This window comes from Chaetodon auriga, chromosome 16, assembly GCF_051107435.1.
Source record: "Chaetodon auriga isolate fChaAug3 chromosome 16, fChaAug3.hap1, whole genome shotgun sequence".
Taxonomy (NCBI): Eukaryota; Metazoa; Chordata; class Actinopteri; order Chaetodontiformes; family Chaetodontidae; genus Chaetodon; species Chaetodon auriga.
In genome coordinates, this window is record NC_135089.1 from 1661053 (window position 1) to 1683767 (window position 22715).

Here is a 22715-nt window from a genome sequence, read left to right on the forward strand (position 1 = left end):
TGCTCTGCCGTCGTGTCGCGTGTCGTGTGTCCTGGCAGAGGCGTGTTTGTGAGTGTGTGTCAGGTCCTGTTTGAAGCCCTGCAGCCTCCTCTTCAGATGAAACGGCACACGAGCGGCCGCCTCCGAGATCACATGCCAGTCAAAGTGTGCAGGCACAGAAAGGCGAGAGGGGGAAGAAATGGATGATGGGAATAAGTTTGCGGGCGTGAAGGAGGAGGAGTGAGAGGAACTGATGGAACTGGAGCGACAGTGGCTGAGCCTGTGATTGCAGCTGGTGATAAAGAAAAGCAGCGGATAGGCAATCAGAGCTGTGTCCTGAGAGGATTTGAAATTTTTTGGTGGACTATGGATTGGTCACCTGCGTATCTGTCCACCGATCTGTGAGAGGGCTGATGGGATTTTGACAGCACTTGGCAGAATGACACAAACGACAAGTATCACGACCGCAAGTCTGAAACCGCTGCAGGCTGCAATTAGCACGAGTCAAGCTAACACACGCGGGAGAATACCACGATGATGAAGGCCAGGGCCAGTTCATCCATCATGGTTTAACCCAAAAAGGGTAAAAACAGGTGAAGCCTTCAAATAACTTGTTCCAGAAATCAAAGATTCTCAGTTTCTCTGATATAAAACAAAGAAAAGCAGCAAATTCTCAGATTCAGAAGCTGAAACCAACACATGCTTTTGCTGTAACCTTGAATGAAAACATGTCTGACACAGAAACAGTTGATCTAAAATAAGAGGTGGGGCTGTACCGATGTTCATGATACTCATCAGCTGTAAATCAGACCCTCTCAGATATTCACGGCGTCATTGGTGGCGTTTGAGTGACGTTCGACTCTCTCGTTGTTGGACAGTGAAGGAGACACTTTGTTTCCCATCATCCTTTTCTGTGATAATTAAAGATTTTAAGCAGTTGTTTGTTTGCTCTCTGTCTCTTCCTGCAGAGTGTCTTCACTCTTCTGTTGGGTCCTTTCACCTTCTTCAACGCCCAGAAGACCAAATACCTCCAGATCCTCACCTCACTCATGCGCTGGATTGGTAAGAATGAACGAACCCTACACACGTTTTTCTCTGCCTCTCTCTGTCTGCTTTCTTCTCTTTCTGCCGACATTTATTTCCATTTTCTCTGCGCCTCCCTCGTTTCTTTCTCCCCTCCTCCCCCCGCCCGTGTGGCTGCTGCGCTCAGGTCCGTCCATCACGGTTCGGTCCTGCTCTGTGTCTTTGATTCCCATCTCCTCTCATTCCTCAGCCTGACAGGCTTGACAGCCCGTCCCAAGCTTGATTGGACCGTCACTCACAGGGCGCCGTCCTGGGTCCGCTGTTAAAATCACAGCGCCACTGAATCACGGCGCCGCCCCCGCACGGCCGCGCGCTAGCTCACATAAACAACACACAAACACAGCAGCATGCGCACGCTGTCCGCTGTCTGGATGCACCTCTCGCTCCTCTTCATCAGTCTTCGCCCTCCTCTGCCAGCTTATGTGATGGTGTCGTTGCTTTTGCTCCTTACAACACGGGCTAATGGTTCAAAATGGCTGCCGTGGACGCTCAGTGTTTCCTCCAGGTGTCTGAGCGATGGCGAGAGGAGAAGAGCTCCCAGAGATCCAACAGGCAGCTGTTTGTCCTCTTGTTGCTCTGTGGTTTAATGGCTCCACCAGCTGTTTATCCCCAGACGTCAAACTTCTAATATTCCTGTAACAGCAGTGGATGGAAGCAGATGTCGCTCTTTCCGCTGATTTTCTTTTATTTGGTTAAAATTTGTGCAGCGTGTTGGTGGAAATCTTGTTGCAACAAATAGAAAGTACATTAGCTGCATTTCCATCTGCAGATTTCTGTGCCTCTCTTTATACTTTGTCGGCTGTAACAGTTTAATTTCTCTGCCGCGGTATAGGGTTAGTCTTATCTTATCTTATCTTATCTTATCTTATTGTCTTACATATCAGGATTTGCTGCTTTTCTTTTGTCGTTTATCAGAGTAAATGAAGAATCTTTGAACTGCTGGTTGGACAACAGAAGCTTTTGAAGGCGTCACATGAGACATTTTAAAGACTGAAGGATATAACAGTGAAAATGATGTGCAGATTCATCGATGATGAGAGTCAGTTACTGTTGGTTTCCCAGATCATGAACAGCTACAGCTGCATACAGTGTAATCTAATGATTAAAGGCGTATTAAATCAGAATAATCCTTTAAGAACAGAGGTCATAACTTGGAGTGTTTGGTCGCAGAGCCGTGAGCTTTACGCTTCCTGCTGTGTGCAGTCAGTTTGAGTCGTCGCAGTGTTTGTGGACGAGCTGCTGATGAAAATCTACCGCTGTTGTTTAAGCTGCTGTCTCTTCACATGCAGTATATGTGCTGCGTGTGTTTTTCTTGGGCAGCTACAAGGTGTTTGACGTAAAGCGGTGTTCTGCTCTCGAAAGCACTGAAGCAAGTGGCTGCAGCATCTTCCAGGAGTCCCCTGCTAACGCGTGGATCACAGCCTGCGCCTATAAATCAAAGGCTGGGCAGTCGACTCCTCCAGATCTGCCTCTGTGGTGTCAAACTCTCCCCGCAGGCTTCAGTTGGCTGGAAAAGATTTATAGTTCACGTTTTCTCTAAAAATGCTGCTTTGACATGACTGATGAATTCCAGATGATCACAGTTCTTTAAATAAGGAAACTTCAAACTATATATTCTTTAAAAATACGCCACATTTATCGTTTTTTGCCGCCCCGGGTCTCACGCTCTCTTTGTTTGGAACCACTGAACACTGTACCCCCCCCCCCCCCCCCCCCCCCGGCCGTTACTCACCGCTCCCCGGACGCACCTGCAGTCACCTGTGCTGCCCTGCGAGGCCTCGTGCTGTGTCGGGTGTCGGGGTTAGCAGCTGGCCGGCGTGTCGGGGCCCGGCCTCCTGCCCTCGGCTCTGCCCTTGTCACCATCGTTGCCACTCAGCTGTAGTCACCTCTTCATCCGGCGAGCCCTGTTTTTTTTTTTGGTTTTGTTTTGTTTTTCAGCCCAAACATGAGTGATGGTGTGCCTGCCTGCTGCTGGGCTGCCTGGAACATGCTGTGATTTTCAGTGGAGGAGCCATTAGCCCGGGTCAGCGTGACACTGTTTTTACAACCCACAATCCTGACTGCAGTCATTTGGTCACCTTTTTTTTTTTTTTTTTTTAATTGATCCTAAATTAGAATGGAAGCTGGTGCAGAGGGCGGTGTTTGGGCTCAGACCATCTGCACACGCTTTGTTTGGACATGCAGCATCTTAAACACGACAAGTTCATTTTTGCAGCATTTTATTTCATTTCTGCAGTGAACAGATGAAATAAATGAGGTTTATCTGTTAATCAGTGAGCTTTAGATGTGTTGGTTAGTCTATTTGTGAACTGTGAGCAGCGTCAGGCTAGCTGTTTCCTCCTGCTTCTAGTCTTTATGCTAAGCTAAGCTAAGCTACGCTAAGCACGCCCTGCCTCCAGCTCCATTTCAACTGGAATTCAGGACACGTTACACTCTTATTTTGAAGGTGCTTTAATACAAATTCTGACTCTGTGGCTGAATTCAGAGGAACTCGACGGTGATGGTGAACGTGTCACCGTGAATGTCTGAGACGCTGGTGATCGCTTGTTTACCAGCTGACCTGATGATCCCTCCGACCTCTCTGTGTGTGAGTGTTTGAAGTAAAACTCAAGGAGCCGTTCAGGGTAAATCACAGCGACATGTGTGACACTGATTGGACCAGAGAGGCGTTCACATGTGTTTTTATAAGCTTTGTTGAATGTAAAGATTAAGAAAGCACACAAAACAATACATTTTTCCAGCTCATCGTTTCCTTTCACATCGGGTCGATAAGCATGTGCTCAGGTAAACGCTGGCTCCACCTGTCGCAGCCTCTTCATTTCCTGCCACTAAAAGCAGGAGGGATCATCATCAGCTGTCCAGAAGACCACCTCGTCAACACCGACAGCAGTGAGAGCTCCTCTGATTGATATTGAGTGGTATGAGAGGAGGGGAACGAGCTAACAGCCTCCCCACTCAGCAAGCCAGTGCTAATCACCTCAGCCCGTCTCTCCTGGGACGGACGGATGGACGGATGGACGGATGGACGGATGGATGGATGGATGGATGGACAGATGGACGGATGGATGGATTGATGGATGGACGGACGGATGGACGGATGGATGGACAGATGAATGGATAGACGGACAGATGGACGGACGGACGGATGGATGGATGGATGGACGGATGGATGGACAGATGGATGGATTGATGGATGGATGGACGGATGGACGGATGGATGGACAGATGAATGGATAGACGGACAGATGGACGGACAGACGGATGGACGGACGGATGGATGGATGGATGGACGGATGGATGGACAGATGGACGGATGGACGGACAGATGGACGGATGGACGGACAGATGGACGGGCGGACGATACATTAACAGCTGAGTGAGGGGTATATGGATCCTGTGCGTCCACAGAGCTGCTGTCACTCACAGGGGAGGAGAGATTTTCAACTGCAGGCTGCTGAACAGTTTCACAGTGTTGAGTCAAAGCAGGCTGAATGGACGACTTCCTCTTGACGTTAAAGGATCTTTTCTTGTTCATCTGTGTAAAAAATAAAAGCACATCATATCGTCTTTGATTCAGTTTTATAAAACAATAAAAAAATGGAAAGTTTTATCGGCGCTGTGCTTAGAGTAGTGCTTGTATTTTTGTGTATAATTTATAAAAAGCAAAAAGGTTTATTTCTCTGTCTTTAAGATTATATTTGAGAGCACACAAAAATTTAACAGCCAAATATTTTTTTTATCATCAGGATTTGGAAGGAAGCGAGTGGCTCTGTGATAAACTGAATGTTTATGTGAAATATAGTAAACGGCACAAAAACAACAGAGTTAAAGAGTCACGGCGTCGGTGATCCGCGCCTCGCCATCCATCTAATGCCTGAGCTGACTGCAGCACAGTGGATGGAGGTAAGAGCGTGCCCTCAGGGATGTTCGCAGCTGCCTGCCGCTGTTTGAAACGGGGGGGGGGGGTGTTTCTGAAGGTCAGGGGGACTCTGGTGGACGCTTGAGTGGAAAGTTGGGTTTGTCCAGAGCGTGCAGCTCACAGGGGAGCGGTGAAATATGAGCAGGTCTTAACGAAGCGTGCAGCCGGAGCACAGATCAGAGGTCCAGAAAAATTACATTTAAGAGGGGAACAAGCCCAGATTGGAAAACATCGCTCTGCTCTGTGTTTCCACGACGCTCCTGTTGTCAACCAAGGACTAAACCATCAGACTTGTGTGGGGTGTAGAAACATAGCAGCTCGATGGCGGCCCCCGTCCTTCATCTCTGCTCGGCGTCGATGCTTCTTTTCCTAATGAGCGGCTTGACTTCCTGCTGAGACGAGTCCCGGCTGACGAGGGGAGCGTTTGGTGGATGTCTGCTGTGGTTGGAGAACGTGATCAATTGGATCGAGTAACTAAGCTTTTAATTATGGTCGGCGACCTCTGGGTCTTGTTTACCTCAGAGGTGCCGTCGCTCCATGGCGGAGTGATTTAAAGGAGGAATTAAAGCTGAAAAGAAGCTTTTTCTTCATACTTGATTTAAATCCTCAACCCCTCTAACGTGGCTTTAATCCTGAGTGGAAACCTCCCGTATTTCATTTATTAATTTAATTTTTTAATAACTGTTGCCTTTCAAATGCTGTATTTTAATGTTGGTGGTAGATGCTCATTCACACCTTTTTCCTTCTCTCCACACTGATGGAGGCTCAGCTTTGTCGGTCAGTCCTGAGACGTCTTTGATTTAACGTGAGCAGGACAACCTTCAGCCTTCAGGTCGACAGAATCTTCTTTGGGCTTCTCTAACGATCGTTTTCATTGTCTGTTAATCTTTAGAGTTGTTTTTTTCCTTTAGTGATCGATCGCTTCTAAAACAGTGACAAAAGCTCAAGGTGACGTCTTCAGATTGTTTGACAAGCAGGAAGTCCTCTGGTTTGAGAAGCTGGAAGCAGAGACCAGTAGTTTCTGAAGCAGTTCCTGAACTCACCATCAGCAGACTCAAAGTCGAACTGTTTATTTTTATTGTTGCTTTTAATCCAGCGTCCTCCTAACCTCAGATTGAGTGCACCATCTCATAATTGGTTGTTGCCTCTTTTAAAGTGTGATTTCTTTGGTTTGTTCCTGGTCGTGCAGGTTGTACAGAGACAGCTGCATCAACTTATCTGTGGATGAGGTGCATTTTTTCCGAGCTTCGGCTGAGCGAGGGGCCTAATTGATGTTTTCATGAAGCTGTTAGTGTCATGGAGTCTGGCTGAACCTGAGCCGCAGTGCTAAACAGTCGGCCAACTGCTGTGCCGCTCTGTGCTGTGTTTACTGATAGCCCTATCTGAGATCACACAACTTGTTACGAGGCAGAGCAGCCACTTATCACCCAGTCACCCACCGAACACAGCGTTGGCGGCGGCGGCGGTGGCGGCGTGCTAGCTCCCGTCCTGATACGTTTGAGGCGAAGGAGCTCTACCACAGCGAGAAATCCAGAGACCTTGGTGAGAACTGGGCAAGAGGCCAGGGCTACTAATTGCCTCAGAGATCATCCAAGAGCGCTGAAGGAGTGTCTGTCTTAATTAATGATGGAGTGATTGCTGTGCTCCAAAACCACTAGAGGGGGCCGTGTTTAAATTGGCAAACAAGATGAGAAAACAGTTGTGCAGCATCGCCACAACCTTCCGCTGTTAGTGTTAGAAACGCTGCCACAGCAGCGCCACTCCTCTCCAACATTAAAGCACAGCTGACGAGTCCTTGACCTTCTCACTACCATCAATGAATTGCTCGCGTTTAAGTGTCCGAGTCGTTCTCTCCGAGGAGCGAGACCCCCCAGCTCGCAGCTTTCTCGTGCTCCGTCGCACAGGAGATTGATCACCTCTCACCTCCCACCATTTTCTACTCATTAATTGAGTCCAGGAGTCCCATCTCCTCCGAGATAGCTGCTGAAGGATCCTTGGCTGTGCGCAGTCAATGACTCCTTGGAGCATTGAGTGTGTGCCAGCCTTGCCTTAACAGCAACAGCTTTGTTTGCTGCCAGAGAGAATACAGCTGTAAGAGCCGCCTCTGGAGGGCTGTTACGTTGAAACATTCCTCACAAGGTCACTGCCATCCCCGTCCAGGAAACATAAATCACAGGCAGCGAGATGGACGGCCACTCGTTATGTGGACGTGATGTGTGGCTGTTTGACACCTGCTCGATTCGCTCGGTTCAGGTGTACCGCCGAGCGTTGGGGAGGCCCAGCGTGTCCATTTGAAAGTCCGTGTAATCACTGCATCCCGACAGGTAACTGCAGAGGTAAATGGCTCGTTTGTGGAGGGTCTTTGGAAAGGTGGGTGTTGCTGCTGGGTTGTAGTGTGTGATGTAGGAATGTGTGTAAGAAGAGATGAGGAGTTCAGATTAAAACAGAACGTCAGGCCATCGTTTTATTTTCCTACTGGTTTCAGTGCACTTATAGTCACTGAATAATGTGTTTGAATGTGGCTCACACCCCCATCCTCCATCAGTCCCGACACCTGGGGGGCCGCCGTACTGAATTTACTGTGTAAATAAAGAACTTCACTCTTTGGTCCTTCAAAGCCGTCAAGGTGATCAAAGCTAATGTGCTCTTATTTCATGGCTGCGCAGTGCTTCTGCATTGAGATTCATAGCTTTAGCTGCAATGAGTGCGATAAAATTGTCACGGGCCGCCGTGATTTGCCCACCTCATGTAGCATGATGCAGCTGGGAGTCGGTGACAAATGAGCACATTATGAAAAGCTTCATTCTAGCGCCTTTGTTCCTGCCGCTCAGCTCCTCTCGAGCGTCTGATTGACTTTCAATTTCTTTGAAAAATAAGGGTTTAGTTCCTGTGACTTAAATAAGATAAATGAGTTCTCTGCTCCTGATTAGCAGGAATCTTGACGAATTGTGGACAGAAAAAGGAGACGTTACGCTTTAGATTCTGCAATTTGGAGGGATTTGCAGTATTTTTCAGCTGTTAACCCTCAATCACGTTTAACTAGCAGCTTACAGTACAACCAGCCGTGCTGTCCAGACCTCTTGCAGCATCTTAATCTTGGCTAGACTTGCGAAAAGGTGCTTTAGGTATTGTATTAGTGCCCAACCACCCTGAGGCACTCTTAATTAAAAGCCCCATGCTTGTTTCCTTCCTGCGTGTTGGTGTCAAAGAGGAGAAAAGCTCCTTTTCTCCCGTCCTCCACCTTTTCCTCCCTCGTGTACCTGTAGGCAGACAGGTGGCTGCGCTCGGCGGTTCACACGCAGAGCGCACGTTACTGACAGAAAGGTGGGAGGAAGATGAGCGTTTGAAGGAGAGAGAAGACAGAAGGAGCACAGGGAGCAGACAGATGGGTTGTAGTGATGGCTCTTTCACACATTCAAGATGCTTTTTGGGAGAGGAAGTTGAGAGTAATGCAGAGAGGAAGAGACGGGTGTCTGGCCTGGAAAGACACAGATATGATAATCATATCCTGTGGACTTTTTTCAGACGTCTCACACAGCCGCAACAGCTACGCATAAACTCCACCAGTGTATAACGTCTGCGATGTAACGATGGAGCTGATCGCTGCTCTTCCACACAACGCACGCAATCCCACCGAGCGCCTAGCTTCCCGTTTCAGACACTCCGAGTCTGTTTTTTTTGAGCGAGGTTGAGCCTCAGGGAGTCAGACACCAGATCAGTGTAGTGAAACGGGAAAATTTTCAAAATAAAACACCCCCTAACAAAGTCAGACAGGAAGAACGCTCTGATTCTGAAACGCTGTCGGTGGGTTTGCAGCCACGTGGAGGACGGGACAAAAACATGTTCCATACATGATGTGCTGGAGGCGCTTCGGTGGACTCTCAGGGTTAGCTGATTAGCGGAGTCGTGAATTTACAGAAAATGAAGTTGTTTTGATAATGAATTCATCATTTTAGTCATTTTTAAGTTAAAAGCGTGCTCTGGTTTCAGTTCCTCTGATGTGAGAACTCCCTGTCTTCTACGTTTTGTTGTTCAAAATGTTCTAACATTTCATAGATCGATCGATTAATTATTGAATCCTGGAAATAATTGGGAAGTTAATCAATAATGAAAACAGTCCTTATTTGCATCGTGTGTCCGGTCCTTGACGGTCGGTGCGTCGTCCAGCCGTTTGACCTCTGCATGAGGTCAGAGGAGTGCAGCCGGCAGCGCTCTCCCCAGAGCCAGAGATGACACTGGACGGAGGCCAGAGATGCATTAAATATTGAACACCTGTGTAAGTGATTTACAGACGCTCGACACTGATGTGTGTGAGCGTTTACATCTACTCTGAGTGTATGGAAAGGGTGAGGCAGGGTGAGGCAGGGTGAGGGTGAGACACTCTCTTCTTTCTCCTCACAGCCACCATCTGACCTCAGACCTCCACTCTGTGCCCTCAGCTCCTCCATCACCGTTACTGTTTTTATCATTCACATGTTTTTTCTTTTCACCACGTCATGGTCTGATGACAGTCTTATAAACACAGAAATTCCTGGATTTTATGTTCATGAAGTCCATGATTGATCTCAGCATCCTTCAGTCTCTGTAAAATCCTTTCTAATAATTCTTCTCTGGCTTCTCCTTCTCATACCAGCAGTATGAACAGAAGCCGTCGTCGTGCTGGTGCTGTTGTTTCTCTCATCACGCCACAGTCGCTTGCAGTCTTTTTTAATGTTTGTCCGGATGCTCCCTCTGTCCTGAACGCCTTTGTTGCTGATGGTTTCTCCTTCCCTTTGTACAGTCTGTCCCAGATAATTGGGATGAATTTTATCCTCCTGACATACATTAAAGCGCCGCTGCAGGAGCGAACGGGAGCTGATTAATAGAGCTTGATGAAACTTCCCACCTTGCTCACTTCCCCTCCACCCCGTTCAACCTGTGCTGGAAACAGAAACTGTTCCAGGACCTGCTGTACTTACCCTCTTGAGTATCTCCATCAAAGGCAGCAGGAGTCTCTCTCGTTCATTTATGCATCACGCCGGCCTCAGAGTGCACGGAAGCGTGCGATATAGAATCATTTTCTGCACATGTGTGGCAAATTATGGTCCGAGTGGCGCTTCCTAAATGTCACCCTGTGTTTGAAGGACAGCGTGATGATGAAAGTTGAAGAGCTGGCTTCTGGCCATCGCTGGGCTATGACTAACTCCTGGTGTCACGGGCTGATTGAGTGTGTGTGGAGGTGAGATGGCTTACCGGGGCCGCGTGACTGTAACAGGACTGCACGCCACACTCGGAGGTCTCCTTTAGACACGCTCATGCTGGCTTCCAGAGAGGCACCTCCAGGAATCAATTGGGGATGTGATGTGAACAGCAGGAGGTGGAGACGCGTGGAGAGGCTTCTCTATCTTCACCTGGTTCCAGTGACTTCATGTCGGCCGTCCCTGGTTGGTTTTTTACGCCCGATGTTTCTGGGACAAACAGCTGGAGGGCAGTTCAACACGGAGAGAATGAGCCTCGTTCACGTGTGGTGTATAAGCTTCCTTTTAGAGCAGAGATGTGTTCTAACGTCAGGATAATGCACATTAAAATACAGTTTAAACAGGGAATGGCAGATTTACTTCACACACAAAGAAAATCTTACAGTATGAAAACCATCAAAACATCAAACGGATGAAAACATTTATTAAGAAATCAAAAACTGTGAGGGTTGATGTTGTAGGACCACCTCGGCTTCTCGTCCAGTGAGGGTCTGTCCTGCTGTCGTCTGTGAGTGGTTTACTGTCACACTTTGTCCTTAACTGCTTCTCCTCTGTTCTCTTCTTACAGCGTTCTCCATGATGATCATCTTGGCTCTTATCCGCATCAGTAAAGGCACCGACAAGCGCCACCCACCGGTGGCCTCCCTCTCTGGGGTGCCCAACCTGTTCGGGGTGTGCGTCTACTCCTTCATGTGTCAGCACTCCCTGCCCTCCCTGGTGACGCCCATCTCCAACAAGAAGCGTGTGGGCGTCCTGGTGTTGGCGGACTACATCCTGATCCTGGGCTTCTACGCCCTCCTCTCGTTCACCGCCATCTTCTGCTTCGACAGCTCGCTGCTGCACGACATGTACACCCTGAACTTCACGGACAACTGCGACGTGTTAGATATTCCGTTCCTGCGCTACTTCCTGGGCCTGTTCCCGGTTTTCACCATCAGCACCAACTTCCCCATCATTGCCGTCACGCTTCGCAACAACTGGAAGACCCTGTTCCACCGGGACGGAGGCACCTACCCGTGGGTGGTGGACCGTGTCGTGTTTCCCCTCATTACCCTGGTGCCCCCGATCGTTGTGGCCTTCTGCACCCACAACCTGGAGTCCCTGGTGGGCATCACAGGAGCCTACGCTGGCACAGGGATCCAGTACATTATCCCGGCCTGTCTCGTGTATTACGGCAGACGCCACCTGGAGCCGGTGATGGGCCGGGATGCCATCAACAAGCACCAGTCGCCCTTCCGCCACGCCTTTTGGGTGTGGTTTGTGTTGGTGTGGGCCGCCTCCTGCCTCATGTTTGTCACAGCCAACATCATCCTGACTGACACCAAGAAATGAGAACTCACCGATCCGAGAACTTCTGTCCGTGTGGCCAGTCTGTTTGCTCCTGTACACGAGGCCTTACATGCTGCTGGTTGGACAGTGTGCCTTTTTATGGGACTTTTGTTGCATATGTGAAATGTGATTAAGAGTAATTTATCAAATTTGTTAAAAGGGACCAAATGTCAGGTGTTTTCGTTCCATCAGAAACGCTGGAACAGTGCATGTCAGCAATGAAAGGGAACTGAAGGATCATTTATGACACGGATGTTTTGTCAACAGCCACCTTGGGGTTTTCACAAGGATTTGCACTTAAACAACTTTTTAGAAATATGTCTTAAGGGTTCAGTGTGCTTCAGACAAACTAGTTCAAACTGCACAAAGTCGGCTCGCTCGCAGGATCGCCGGTCAGAAGAGTTTGTCGCTGTCAGACGTTATCGATCCGACAGGCGCTTTGTTTGAAGCAGGCTGACGCTTTAAGAGTTGTGTGAATCGTCCATCCTGCGCTTCTTTATGTTCTTCTGTCTCATTCAAATCACAAACTATGGAGCAGGCAGGGAGTCAGGATCCGCCGGACCTTCAGGGCAGATTGTTCCCATAAAAATATAGTAAAACGAGAGCAGAGTAGTGAAGAGAAAGAGCGCGTCACGTCCAGACTCGTGCTTTGTTGGCGTCTACACAGCTTAATAATGAAATTGGAACAGAAACCAACAGGAAGGAATCAGGGACGATCAGTCTTTGGCGGCTGACGTGAATCCATTCCTCAGCGGCGGCTGCCTGCGATCTGCTCGCCCCCTTGTGAACAATGAGGCTCCGTCTGCGACAGATCCGCTGACAGATAGGCCTCCAGGAAGAGCTCCATCTCTGTTTATCACCGGGCCCTCGCGCCTGTAGTTCACACACAGGGCATGTCTCCCGTCTTTCACTGCTCAGCGCCCATTCATGACTCTGTCCGCCTCACACTGTATCTATCACACAGCCCGCCGCCTGACAGGATAATAGTGATCTACGGTGCTTCGCTTCTGGATGTGGGGGGGCCTCAGTGGCCAAAAGGGAAGGGGAGCGAGCCGAATGTGACCCCAGAGCTTCGTGCTCTACCTGCTGTACTGTATCTTTGTAATGCTGATCTCACTGACACTTGGCAGCTTCTTCTCTGAGTCGTGCCTACGTTGATGGACACCTTAAACCTTCACCTGTCACGTTATTATCAGCCAAATACTTCTGAAAGTACAGAGAATGTGAAGGGAGCGTTGAAAAACAGTGTTTTTAATGAAACAGATCGTCCACAGGTCTCACCGGGGACAGGTCGGCGTCCGGGGGACTAGATCTTCAGTAGAACTCTGTGGATTGTCCAAAGGAACAGGAGCCTTGTTTCTGGACCACAAACAAGTTTTTATTCAGCTCCACTTTATTAGGACGGAGACAGAGACACATCTCTCCAAATCTGGACAAACAGAACTAACTAGACCTCTAGAGGTTTCTGACTTTGCTTGTTTATGTTTTGGATAAAAAGTGTTGTTGATGGTGTTGCTTCACTGAACTGCTGTAGGTCTTAATCAGCGTAGGAGAATAGAGCTGATTGATTCATACTGTGGCCTCAGAAACTCCAGCACAGCTGCAGTCAGCAGTTTAATTAAACCTTGTGTCCAGTATCAGCGTGTTTGTTAAAATCCACCGCCTGCTCAGCGCCAACAGGAAGTCCACCTGTGGAAGGAAAATGTTGATTCCAGTGCAGCGACGGTGAAAAACCTTTAGGTGATTTCAGGCGTCCACACTCCAACCAACTCAAACCAACCTAAACTGACTTTAACGTGTGTGTGGATGTAGAAAAGAACTGACTCAGTGACGGAAACACCTGCAAAGCTTCTTCACCTGCACTTTGTCCGTATTTGTCTTTCCTTGCTCACCTTGTTCATCTGGGATTTTGGTGGTTGAAATGTTGTGAGTTGATGTCTTGAAGGCTGCTTTGTTCTTTTTCATGCAGTGTTTCACTGTGCAGAGACGCTGCCCTCTGCCCGTGTTGTCTTATGTTTCTGTGGACGGTTCGGGCTGCAGCCTTCGGGCCGTGGGCGTGCACGCAGCACACAGGTGAGGTGGGAAAAAGGTAGCGGCCAGGTGTCAGACTGTCAGCAGCATGCATTAAAGATCCTGCTCAGCGTTCCTTTAAGCGACACATCGTCCTGAGACGTCCAGACTCGTGGCTCCATCAGTCCTTCACCTCGTTTGTTCTTTAAAGCTGCTGCAGCTGCAGTCAGTGAAAATGCAAAGCCTTCGTCGGGCCGCGCTGCTCTTCATCAGCTGCTGTGACGCAGTCTGAGCTGAGTCTCCACTCGTCTGCTGCAGAGGCTCGACAGCTTTGAGGTCGTCACTGATTTCAGGTGTTAGAGGATGCGGGTCGTCAGGTGTGTCAGTGCTGCAGCTTCACCTGGGGACGGACGGGGACGCTGTCACGGTCCCCGCGTACAGAAACACCTAAAACATCTTAATGTCGTTTCCACGTTCACGTTCACGCTGGTCTTCTTCTTCTCTTCACGCTGAATGAAACCTTTAACCCTGGATGGATGTCTGTGGTTCAGTGTGTGTTTGTGTGTGTTTGTGTCCGTGTGAGCGCTTGATTCCATGTTGAATCTGTCAGACGTGTTCTGAGGACTCGGAGTTGTGAAATGTGCCTTTTTTTTACGGGGTCGTTTTCTTGCCCGAAACTTCTCGACTCTGACGTTTTTCGCGTCTTCAGCATGTGAAGTCGTTTCTTTACCCGACAATCGGTGTGCTTTATCGTCCTTCTTTCTCTTTGTTTCCCTGAATATTTCTGTTTCTTTTCTCATCTTTCCTCCATGTTTCAGGTATTTGTGTACAATCGTTTGGCCAGCCTGTCAATCACTCATTTCTGTGGATGTTTCCTGCTTTAATGGATGTTCTGTTGGATTTTTATGATTCACAAAGAAAATAAAAGCTTTATGTTCATCTGAACCTCGTCAACCTCGATGCTTTCAGGGACGCTGGGTTTTCTTACCGCCTGGCTCTAATTTTCTAGTGTTCATTTACTCACTGGCTTCTGTGTGGAGAGCAAGGACACAACTACAGCCTCAGACATTTAACCTGTTTTATTATTATTATCATGTTTCCTTTCTACAGTAATATCTAATTGCATTGCATAGCCACACTATAAGGCCAGAAGTATGCGGACACCCTGCTCACACACCTCAGTATCCTGGTGGTCTGTTTGTCCTGATTTGAACATCTGATCTAATGTGGCCCCAGTTTGGTGAAGTCTGATCCATAAAGAAATGCATTTTCCCAGTTCGGCGCGGAAGAACTTGACTGGTCTGCTCAGAACGTCTGACCTCAACCTCATCCAGCACCCGCTGTGAGCCAGACCTGATCCCCCTGATCAGCGCTGGACCTCACTGATGCTCTTTGTGGCTGAATGGGAATAAACCCTGCAGCAGAGATTCCTGTAACAGCAGCACATTAAAGGTCAGACATGCGGAGAAATCCTGCAAACTTACCAACAAACAGGACTGAAACCTTTAACCTTTAGGTGACCGAGCTGGTTAAGAACTTGACTGCATGCATGAAGCTGCAGAGTCATAACCAGCAGGATGGACGGCAGCAGCGACAAAGTACAAACCCTCCTTTAAGATTCAGTGAATTTAATTAGATGTGGCCTTGTTTAACATCAGCGTTCAGTCTTTACAGCAGGACAGAGAGTGTAAATGGTCTGATGTGAGATTCTGTAAATGACGCTCTGGCCTGTTTCCAGGCCGCCGTTTCCTGATGGCGGTGAAATCCTGAGCGCCGGATGAACGAATCAGTGCGACTCGCTGTGACTTCACTCGTATCTCATTCTCATATTCAGTCGAACTCCTACACAGTTTCACAGAGTGGCAGTCAGGAGTGTTTGTATCTGCTCTCCAGGTTTTTTTACACCTCTGTTCACCTCAGTCTGCCCTGAAGCAGCTCACTAGTTTTTTATTGACATGAGATCCTTGTTTTTATGACCAAACCAAACCTCCTCCTCTGAATCTCAACGTGAGCACGGCTGTAATTTAATTCACCCTCTGCCCTTTTATGTATGTGGGGTGTGTGTGCGTGTTCGGGGCAGAGCTATAATTGGAAATGCAAACTTGGCTCAGTTTAATTAATTCACAGCGTGTTTAATCGCCGCCTGGTTTATACGGCGCAGGAAGAGAGAGCAGGTACTGGTTTGTTTGCACATATTTGATCTCCTGGGGTGAAATTTTAGATTTTTAAACTTCTCGCTTCATCAGCATCTCTGAAAAATGATCAAACAACGCAATCAGGCAGATGTTCTGTGTTCGCTTCTTCACTGAAGCAGCAACTCCATCAGATTATCTGCAGAATTAAACTCATTAATGAGATGATATTGATGGGAGTTTGTGCAGCAAAGGGCCTTTTTACCTTAATATCTCCATGTATGATGCATTTTACATTTGCTTCTTATAATTTATCCAGTGGAATTCCTACTTCACATCATGTCCTACATGATTTTGTAATGTCTACATAAATATAGAATGAACACTGCTCAGCATGCACGTGTTCTGCAGCCATGTTGAACTGAGCAGGTGAATGTGAAGACGAGCCTTTCAAAGGTGTGCTGTGGGAAAAAATTCAACCAATCAGAGCCTTCTGCGGGAGAACCAATGGGCCAGACACATTCACTTCCTGTGTCTCCAGTGTGCAGCCAATCAGGTCGTCGGGTCACAATTTGAATTTGTCCAATAGTGATGAAAAAACCCGCTGAACTGACGTCAGGAAATATGATTTAGTTGGACGTCACAGGTGAACTTTTCCAAATCGTCCAATCATTTTTGCTCCTCCTCTTTCCACCAGCACGTCATGTCACCCATCCTCGATCTACAGTCGTCGTCTCTGCTGTTGCATAATTGCTGCCAATTTGCTGCAACGGCCCCATTTTCTGTCCAGGAGGTTGAATCCTGGCCGTCGTCCCCTCAGTGAAATCTGGAGAGCTGCTCGCTGTTTGTCCTTGGGAGGAGACAGTAACACACTCGCTGTACTATCTGCAGTCGCATCCATTCTGCTCCACAGCTTTATTACTCCATTTATTTACTCTGGCTGCTTGAGGTGCTGCAGAGACCTGCTCGCCCCCACAGGTGAGCCCCGGCGGCGGAGGCGATTATGACTCCATCAGCTCGCCTTATTAAGTGTCAGGACACTGCGGCCGCTGCACACACACACAGGCGGCGTGGAGGGAAATCGGACACAGCTTCCTGTTTCAGGCCGCTCGGGTCACATGTTTCCTCTGTCGGCTGCGCAAACATCATGGCTGAAAGGTCGCCATCACCTTGGCGCCGCCTCACTAATGGGACTCATTTCAGGCAGTGAACACGGAGGCTACAAGATAAGACGCGGTGCAGCTGCATGCATCAGGGCTGACAGCAGCGGCGAGGGTTCGATTCCAGGCCTTTGCTGCATGTCGTGGCCTCTCCGTTCCTGCCAAAAAAAGAAACATGGCTGCATGACAGCAGTGCTGGAGGCTTGTTTACTGGCGCTAAGCATCCGAGAGAAAGAGCAGCAGCAGAAGTCTTCGTCATCGGCCGGCTCCCTTTGTTCGTTTCCACTATCACTCATGTTTAATATTTCCCTGCCTGAGGTTTTTAGCACATTTGGAAGTCATTACCAGCCAGGTGTACTCTCATCTTGTACTGACAGATGGCTTTCTTTTAATTCCAGACAGATGCTTCCCTTTTTTTAATGACCTCTTTTCTTTTTTTTTGTCTCCCTCGTGCTTCGCCGCTGTGAGGTTCATTAGCACAAACAGGGCTTAGCAGAAGTCTTGGGGAGAGATTAGGGTCACAGTATTTTAGGGATGGTAGCCAAGCCCCGGCCGAGCTGCTCAGACGGGCTGATCGCCTCGCGGGACGGAGGCGGCGGCTGTCTGTCCCTGGTGACGGGAGACTTTTCCACAAGGGTCTCAAAACTTTCACTGTAGAGAGTTCTGGATCATCCCCGACTCCATCAATGTCTGCTGTGGAGGAAGTGGGAGATATTCAAGCTAATGGAGGCTCGAACATCGATGAATTATTGATAAGTGTGCCCAGTGCTCCCAGACTCCCTAAGAGCTGCTTTCCACATCTCAACTCTGTCCTCGCTTTCACTCATAAAGTCTGAGTTTGTGTCTGAGGCTCGACCAGACCTGCCATTCTCCACCTGTCCACCAGGTGCCCTCGGACCTTCCCACCTGTCCAGGTTACCTGCTCACATCCACCTGCTGACACAGCTGCTTCTCTCAGTCTGTCGTGTTGTATGTTTGTGTCCTCAGTGGTTAGAAGTAAAAAAATGAGACGCGGATTCGTCCAATGAACACAAGAACTGAATGTTGAGGAACATAAAACACTGATTCCAAACAATGTGAGCGCTGATCCTCTCTGACACAAACTGACCTGAAATCATCAAAATCAACACATTTCATGTTCTTCCTCATCAGCTTCATTGATTTCTGTAAATATCTCTCATTGTGAATCTGATGCAGCAACACGTTTCACAGACTGAAAGATGTGGAACGCTCCAAAAACACCTGTTTGGAACATTCCACAGGTAAACAGGCTCATGGGTAACAGGTGAAGAAGGTGAGGAAAACTGATGAGGGTCAAACCAGTTTGATTGGAAACGACTGATTCTGGTTTCCACAGACGTCTCTGGCTGTATGATCTGTGATTTCTCTCTTTTTCCTCCCTCACTTCCACCTTCTCTCTCCTTCTCTTCATGTTTGTTCTCGCTCTGTCGCTCCCCCTCTTCCTCTCTGATGTATTGACAGAAGCTGCAGTTGAATATTCTGCCGGCGTCGTCTCTGCTAACAGTGTCAGAGCCTGATTTATGAGGGAAACATTAAACGTGCAGACGAGCTCAAGCAGCCACTGGCATGTTGTTTGCATTCAGGAGGCGGAAACATCAGCCAGCAGACACTGGCTTTTATTATTTCAGCCTTTATTTTACATTTCACTCACTTATTTATCATTTGTTTCTCATCCAGCTAAAAAAGCCTTTTGTGTCAGAGTTTCTGCGTCACATGATGATCTAAATGCTGCTTTAGAGGGAAACACTAATCCCTGCATCCCTGCACTTTTGGCAGGATTGGTGTTGTGGAGGCATGTTAATGGTAAATACTTTCACTTGAGCATCAGTATCAGCCCGTATTGGTTTAATCCTCCACTCGGCGTTTTGTCTCTGGACCTTCAGGAGTCATTTGAGCTCAGACGTGAAATGAGCACAAAATATGTAATGAAGTGCTTCAGACCAACGGATGCAGCTCAGCTCTTCGTCTCCTCGTGTTCATGTCAGTGTGAGAATAAACACTCCTCTCGGGGTGAGCGGAGTTTTGACAGATAAAAAAGGAAAACGCGGTGGTCATTGTGTGACTCTCAGCCTCTGCTGCAGGACGGCGGCTCGGCTCAGCTCTCTATTACAGCTGCAGGGTCAACAAGCGTCTGACTGCTGTCTGCTGCCGGCTCACCGCTTCACTGAGAAAGCTTTTACTGGAGCTGGAGACCCTGACACCTGTCTGCTTAACAGACTCAGTCCATGACACACGGCGCACAGCGCTGCCTCTCTGTCATTCATGACGCTCACTGCTCACACACGACTCTGCACAGGCTGCAGAGGCTGAGCTCCTGCGTGGAGATTTACTCCTTAACCAGATGGCTGCAGTGATATACTGTGTTTTCAGAGCCAACACAGACACTGGAGACGTACTTAAACAATGTTAACTGAGCAGAAATTAAAGGCTTTTACCAAAACAGCACTCGAGGAACTGAGGAACAGCTCAGTCACAGAACAAAACGTCTGCAGCGAACGTTTCTGCAAACGTTTCGTACAGATCAGATCAACACTTAGAGACAAAGTTCAGATTACGGTAAATGTTTAGGAGTTTTTCTCATCAGGTGAAGGAGGAGGAGGGACGACAGCCAGGCAGCAGGCCAGACAGCACTGTCACAACATAAGATTAACAACTGTAAAGAGAGTGTGAGGATGAAGAAAAGTGAAGTTTCAACATGACGTACCAACACTTACTCCTGTGACAGGGTTAAGGATGAAGGAAGGAAGGAGCACCAACAGGAGACAACACAGGAAAAATCAGTTTGGAGTTTTTTTTATACAACCTGGTCACAGGTTTACGTTTCTGTCATTAAAACCTGAGGAAGCACAACGAGAGCGGAATCCACCGTGGAGAGACGAGACGTTTTCAACAGGTCTGAGTTCACAGCAGCGATCTGATCTGGACGTCAAAATGAAAGTCAGCTTACAGACTGAGTGAGTGCACAGCGAGTCAAAGCTGAATGGACAGTTTGGGTAATTTAATGTTTCATTTTACTGCCAAAAGTGTGATTTACTGCACATTCATTATATCTGTGTGACTAATGGACGAAAGGTGAACAATCATTAAGGAAAACAAATGTACTTTTGTACTTTGGCTGGCTGCTCTGCCAACAGATAATCAATAATAAGTCAGGACACCTGGAAAACGATTAGGGAGAAAGACGAAGGAGGTCGGAGGGAAAACTGAATCCCCACACTTCCTTTAATCTCGCTTTCCTTTTTCAAGCTTTCGTCTTCACTGGCTGAAGTTCACATGTTGAACAAACAAAAACAAAAACTGACTGTTGTTTCAGCTCTGTTTTGGTCTCCACAGAGTCCATCAGAGTCGTCCATAAAACCACGACGAAGAGCTCAAACATGCTGAAATGACACATTACACACAGTCATTTCACTCATGGTTCTTTTGAAACAACGTGATTCGTGCAGCTTTAACGTACATTTCTGATCAGCTTTTATCAGCTTTCTGTGGGTGCTGATGGAACAGGCAACATGATGATGATTGAGCTCTTCGCGGAGCCTCACCAGTAAAGGTGCACCAGTGGTTCAGGTAAGTCCAGTATGGATTCAGGAGAACCCGCCGGTAAGCTTCCCCTCAGAGGTCCTGGCAGCCTTCATCTCCTGTTTGCTGACTGTTTGCGGTGGACGTCGTCTCTGTCTGCCTGTATGTACCCAGAAATCCCAGCAGCCTCGGCGGTTAGAGGATCAGGGAAAGCAAACAGGAGACCTGCTGCTGTGTCCCCTCTCCGTCGGGCGGTCGGGGGTCGTCCTCCAGACAAACGCAAACAGTCAGCTGCAAAAGCCTCTCAGAGACAGAAGCTGTTCTCTCAAGGATCTCTCGTGTTTTCCAACCTTTGAAGGAGTTCTGCTGCTCTGTGTGCAAACACTGTGCTTCATTTCAAGGTTTCTACACAGAAGCTCTTTCCTGCATGTTATGAACGTGTTCAAGGATCCAGTCTGACTGTTCCTTCATCACCGTGAACACACACACACACACACACACACACACACTCACACACACACACACACCGTCCAGCTGCCACAAACACTCACTGCAGCACCAAACGTAGATTCATCCGCCGCTGAAAGTAGTCCCCAACAAATGTCCTCGTGTCTGTGTGATAGAAGCTTCACGAGCAGCTTTTTACAAACTCATGAATTACGCTGACTCACTGTTTGTTTGTGTGTTTCCCTGAGATGAGAATTATCACCCGTCATCTGAATGTCTCACCTCTCTGACAGTCACTCAGTCTGACTTAAAGAGAGCAGATCTACAAACAGAAAATGAGGCATAATTCCTAAATTTTTGTGGATCTTCTCCAAATTGATAAATTCGTTTTATTCCCGCTGCTGAATCCGTTACCCCCCCACCCCCCCCGGACCCTCTGATGTTGCCTTCGGCTGCTTTGGTTTATTGTTATTTTCTTCCTGTGGTTCCTCTGTGGAGTTTTAATGTGCTGCGGTCTAAATACCATTTCAGGTCTTTTTCCCGCTGTGACAAAAATAACATCTCCGGGGCGGAAGCAGCAAACACATAGAATTTTATGGAAATCTTTGGATTGAAGAAGGTCAGATTAAAAGGAACAAAGTATTGGCTTATTGGCAGCTCCGGGCCAAATATCCGCGTCATTTCCTACCTTCACAGTCCTAATAAAGACAGATTTTAGGTAATCTCCTGCTTTCCCAGCCTCTGTTGGGAGGTTCTGTGGAGAAGGTTGAAGCTGCAGTTGTTGAGGAGTTTTGTTGTTTGGAGTTCAGAAAAGCTGAATCTCATCACTTGGTCAGGTAACGATGAAATCATTTCTAATGACCCTCTGCAGATACTGACTTGCTGCTTCTTAGCATTAGCACAGTGTTAGCATTACAGAGCGACTTTTTACACCCAAATCCTTCCGTGGAAATCTTCAGATTGAGTAAATAAACCACGATCCAGAACCGAAGACGAGACACTGAGAAGTTTGAATCATGTTCCGGTCAATATGATACACGTTTCGACCACTGGGGGGCAGTAAACACTGAGCAGCTACTCAAGAAACGCACAGACACGATGATGGCGATCGGACGCTGACCACGTGAAGCTCGTGCATGGCCGCCATTTGTCCTCATGTCCACTATGAGAGGTCTTTGTCTTTGCATGAGAAACATCCTGAAACTTGTCCTGTTGAGCTTATTAAGGTGCTTATTTCTTCTGATTTTTGTATTTTATTTCACCTTTTCGTCTCTCGTGTTCCTGTTTTCCTCTCTGGACTCTAAATCACAGCGGATCAACTGTGTGTTAATGATTTGTAAATAAAGTTGATTCATTCAGAAATGAGATGAAGAGACAGCAGCTCTGTTTTATTTTGCAGTAAATTGCTTTTAAAAGGTTTGAATCTGCACTTGTGGAGGGTTTGGTTTGCTCATGAGCGATGACTCATTAATAAAAATGTATGTCCTGACGATAAAAGCAGTGATAAACATGCAGATTTTAGTGGCAGTCATATTTAACAGTGGACAGAAAAACATTTGCTTTGTTTGTTTGTTGTTGTTTGTTTTTTTTTATAAATCCAGCATTAATCAGGATGCAGTCAGCGCTGAAGTGTTGTTAAAAATTGCTGTTAACACGAGAGAAGTCGTTCCCGTTAATCACCCATAAAATGACACCATCAAACCTGGAAGAGCAGCATGTCTGAGTCCAGCTCCCTGTTTCTGCCGTGAATCGCCTTGTTAAAATTCTCATCCACGTCTGGGGTGAAGTCAGCGGCACACCTGTAGAAAACCTGTGGGAAGGTTAACAAAGTTAATTATTTAATATGTAAGTGTCCTCCTGAGGGTGACGGAGGTGACAG

General features: G+C 47.7%; 1 protein-coding gene across 1 annotated transcript in view; it reads left to right on the forward strand.

Moving 5' to 3' along the window:
* slc38a12 (solute carrier family 38 member 12) overlaps window positions 1-14500 on the forward strand; it is a 44495-nt gene extending 29995 nt beyond the window's left edge. The window contains exons 9-10 of the mRNA XM_076753486.1: window positions 948-1041; window positions 10787-14500. Coding sequence (XP_076609601.1) covers window positions 948-1041; window positions 10787-11550 — 858 coding nt within the window. The 3' untranslated portion in view covers window positions 11551-14500. The remainder of the gene's footprint in view (window positions 1-947; window positions 1042-10786) is intronic.
* The last annotated feature ends 8215 nt before the right edge of the window (window positions 14501-22715 follow it).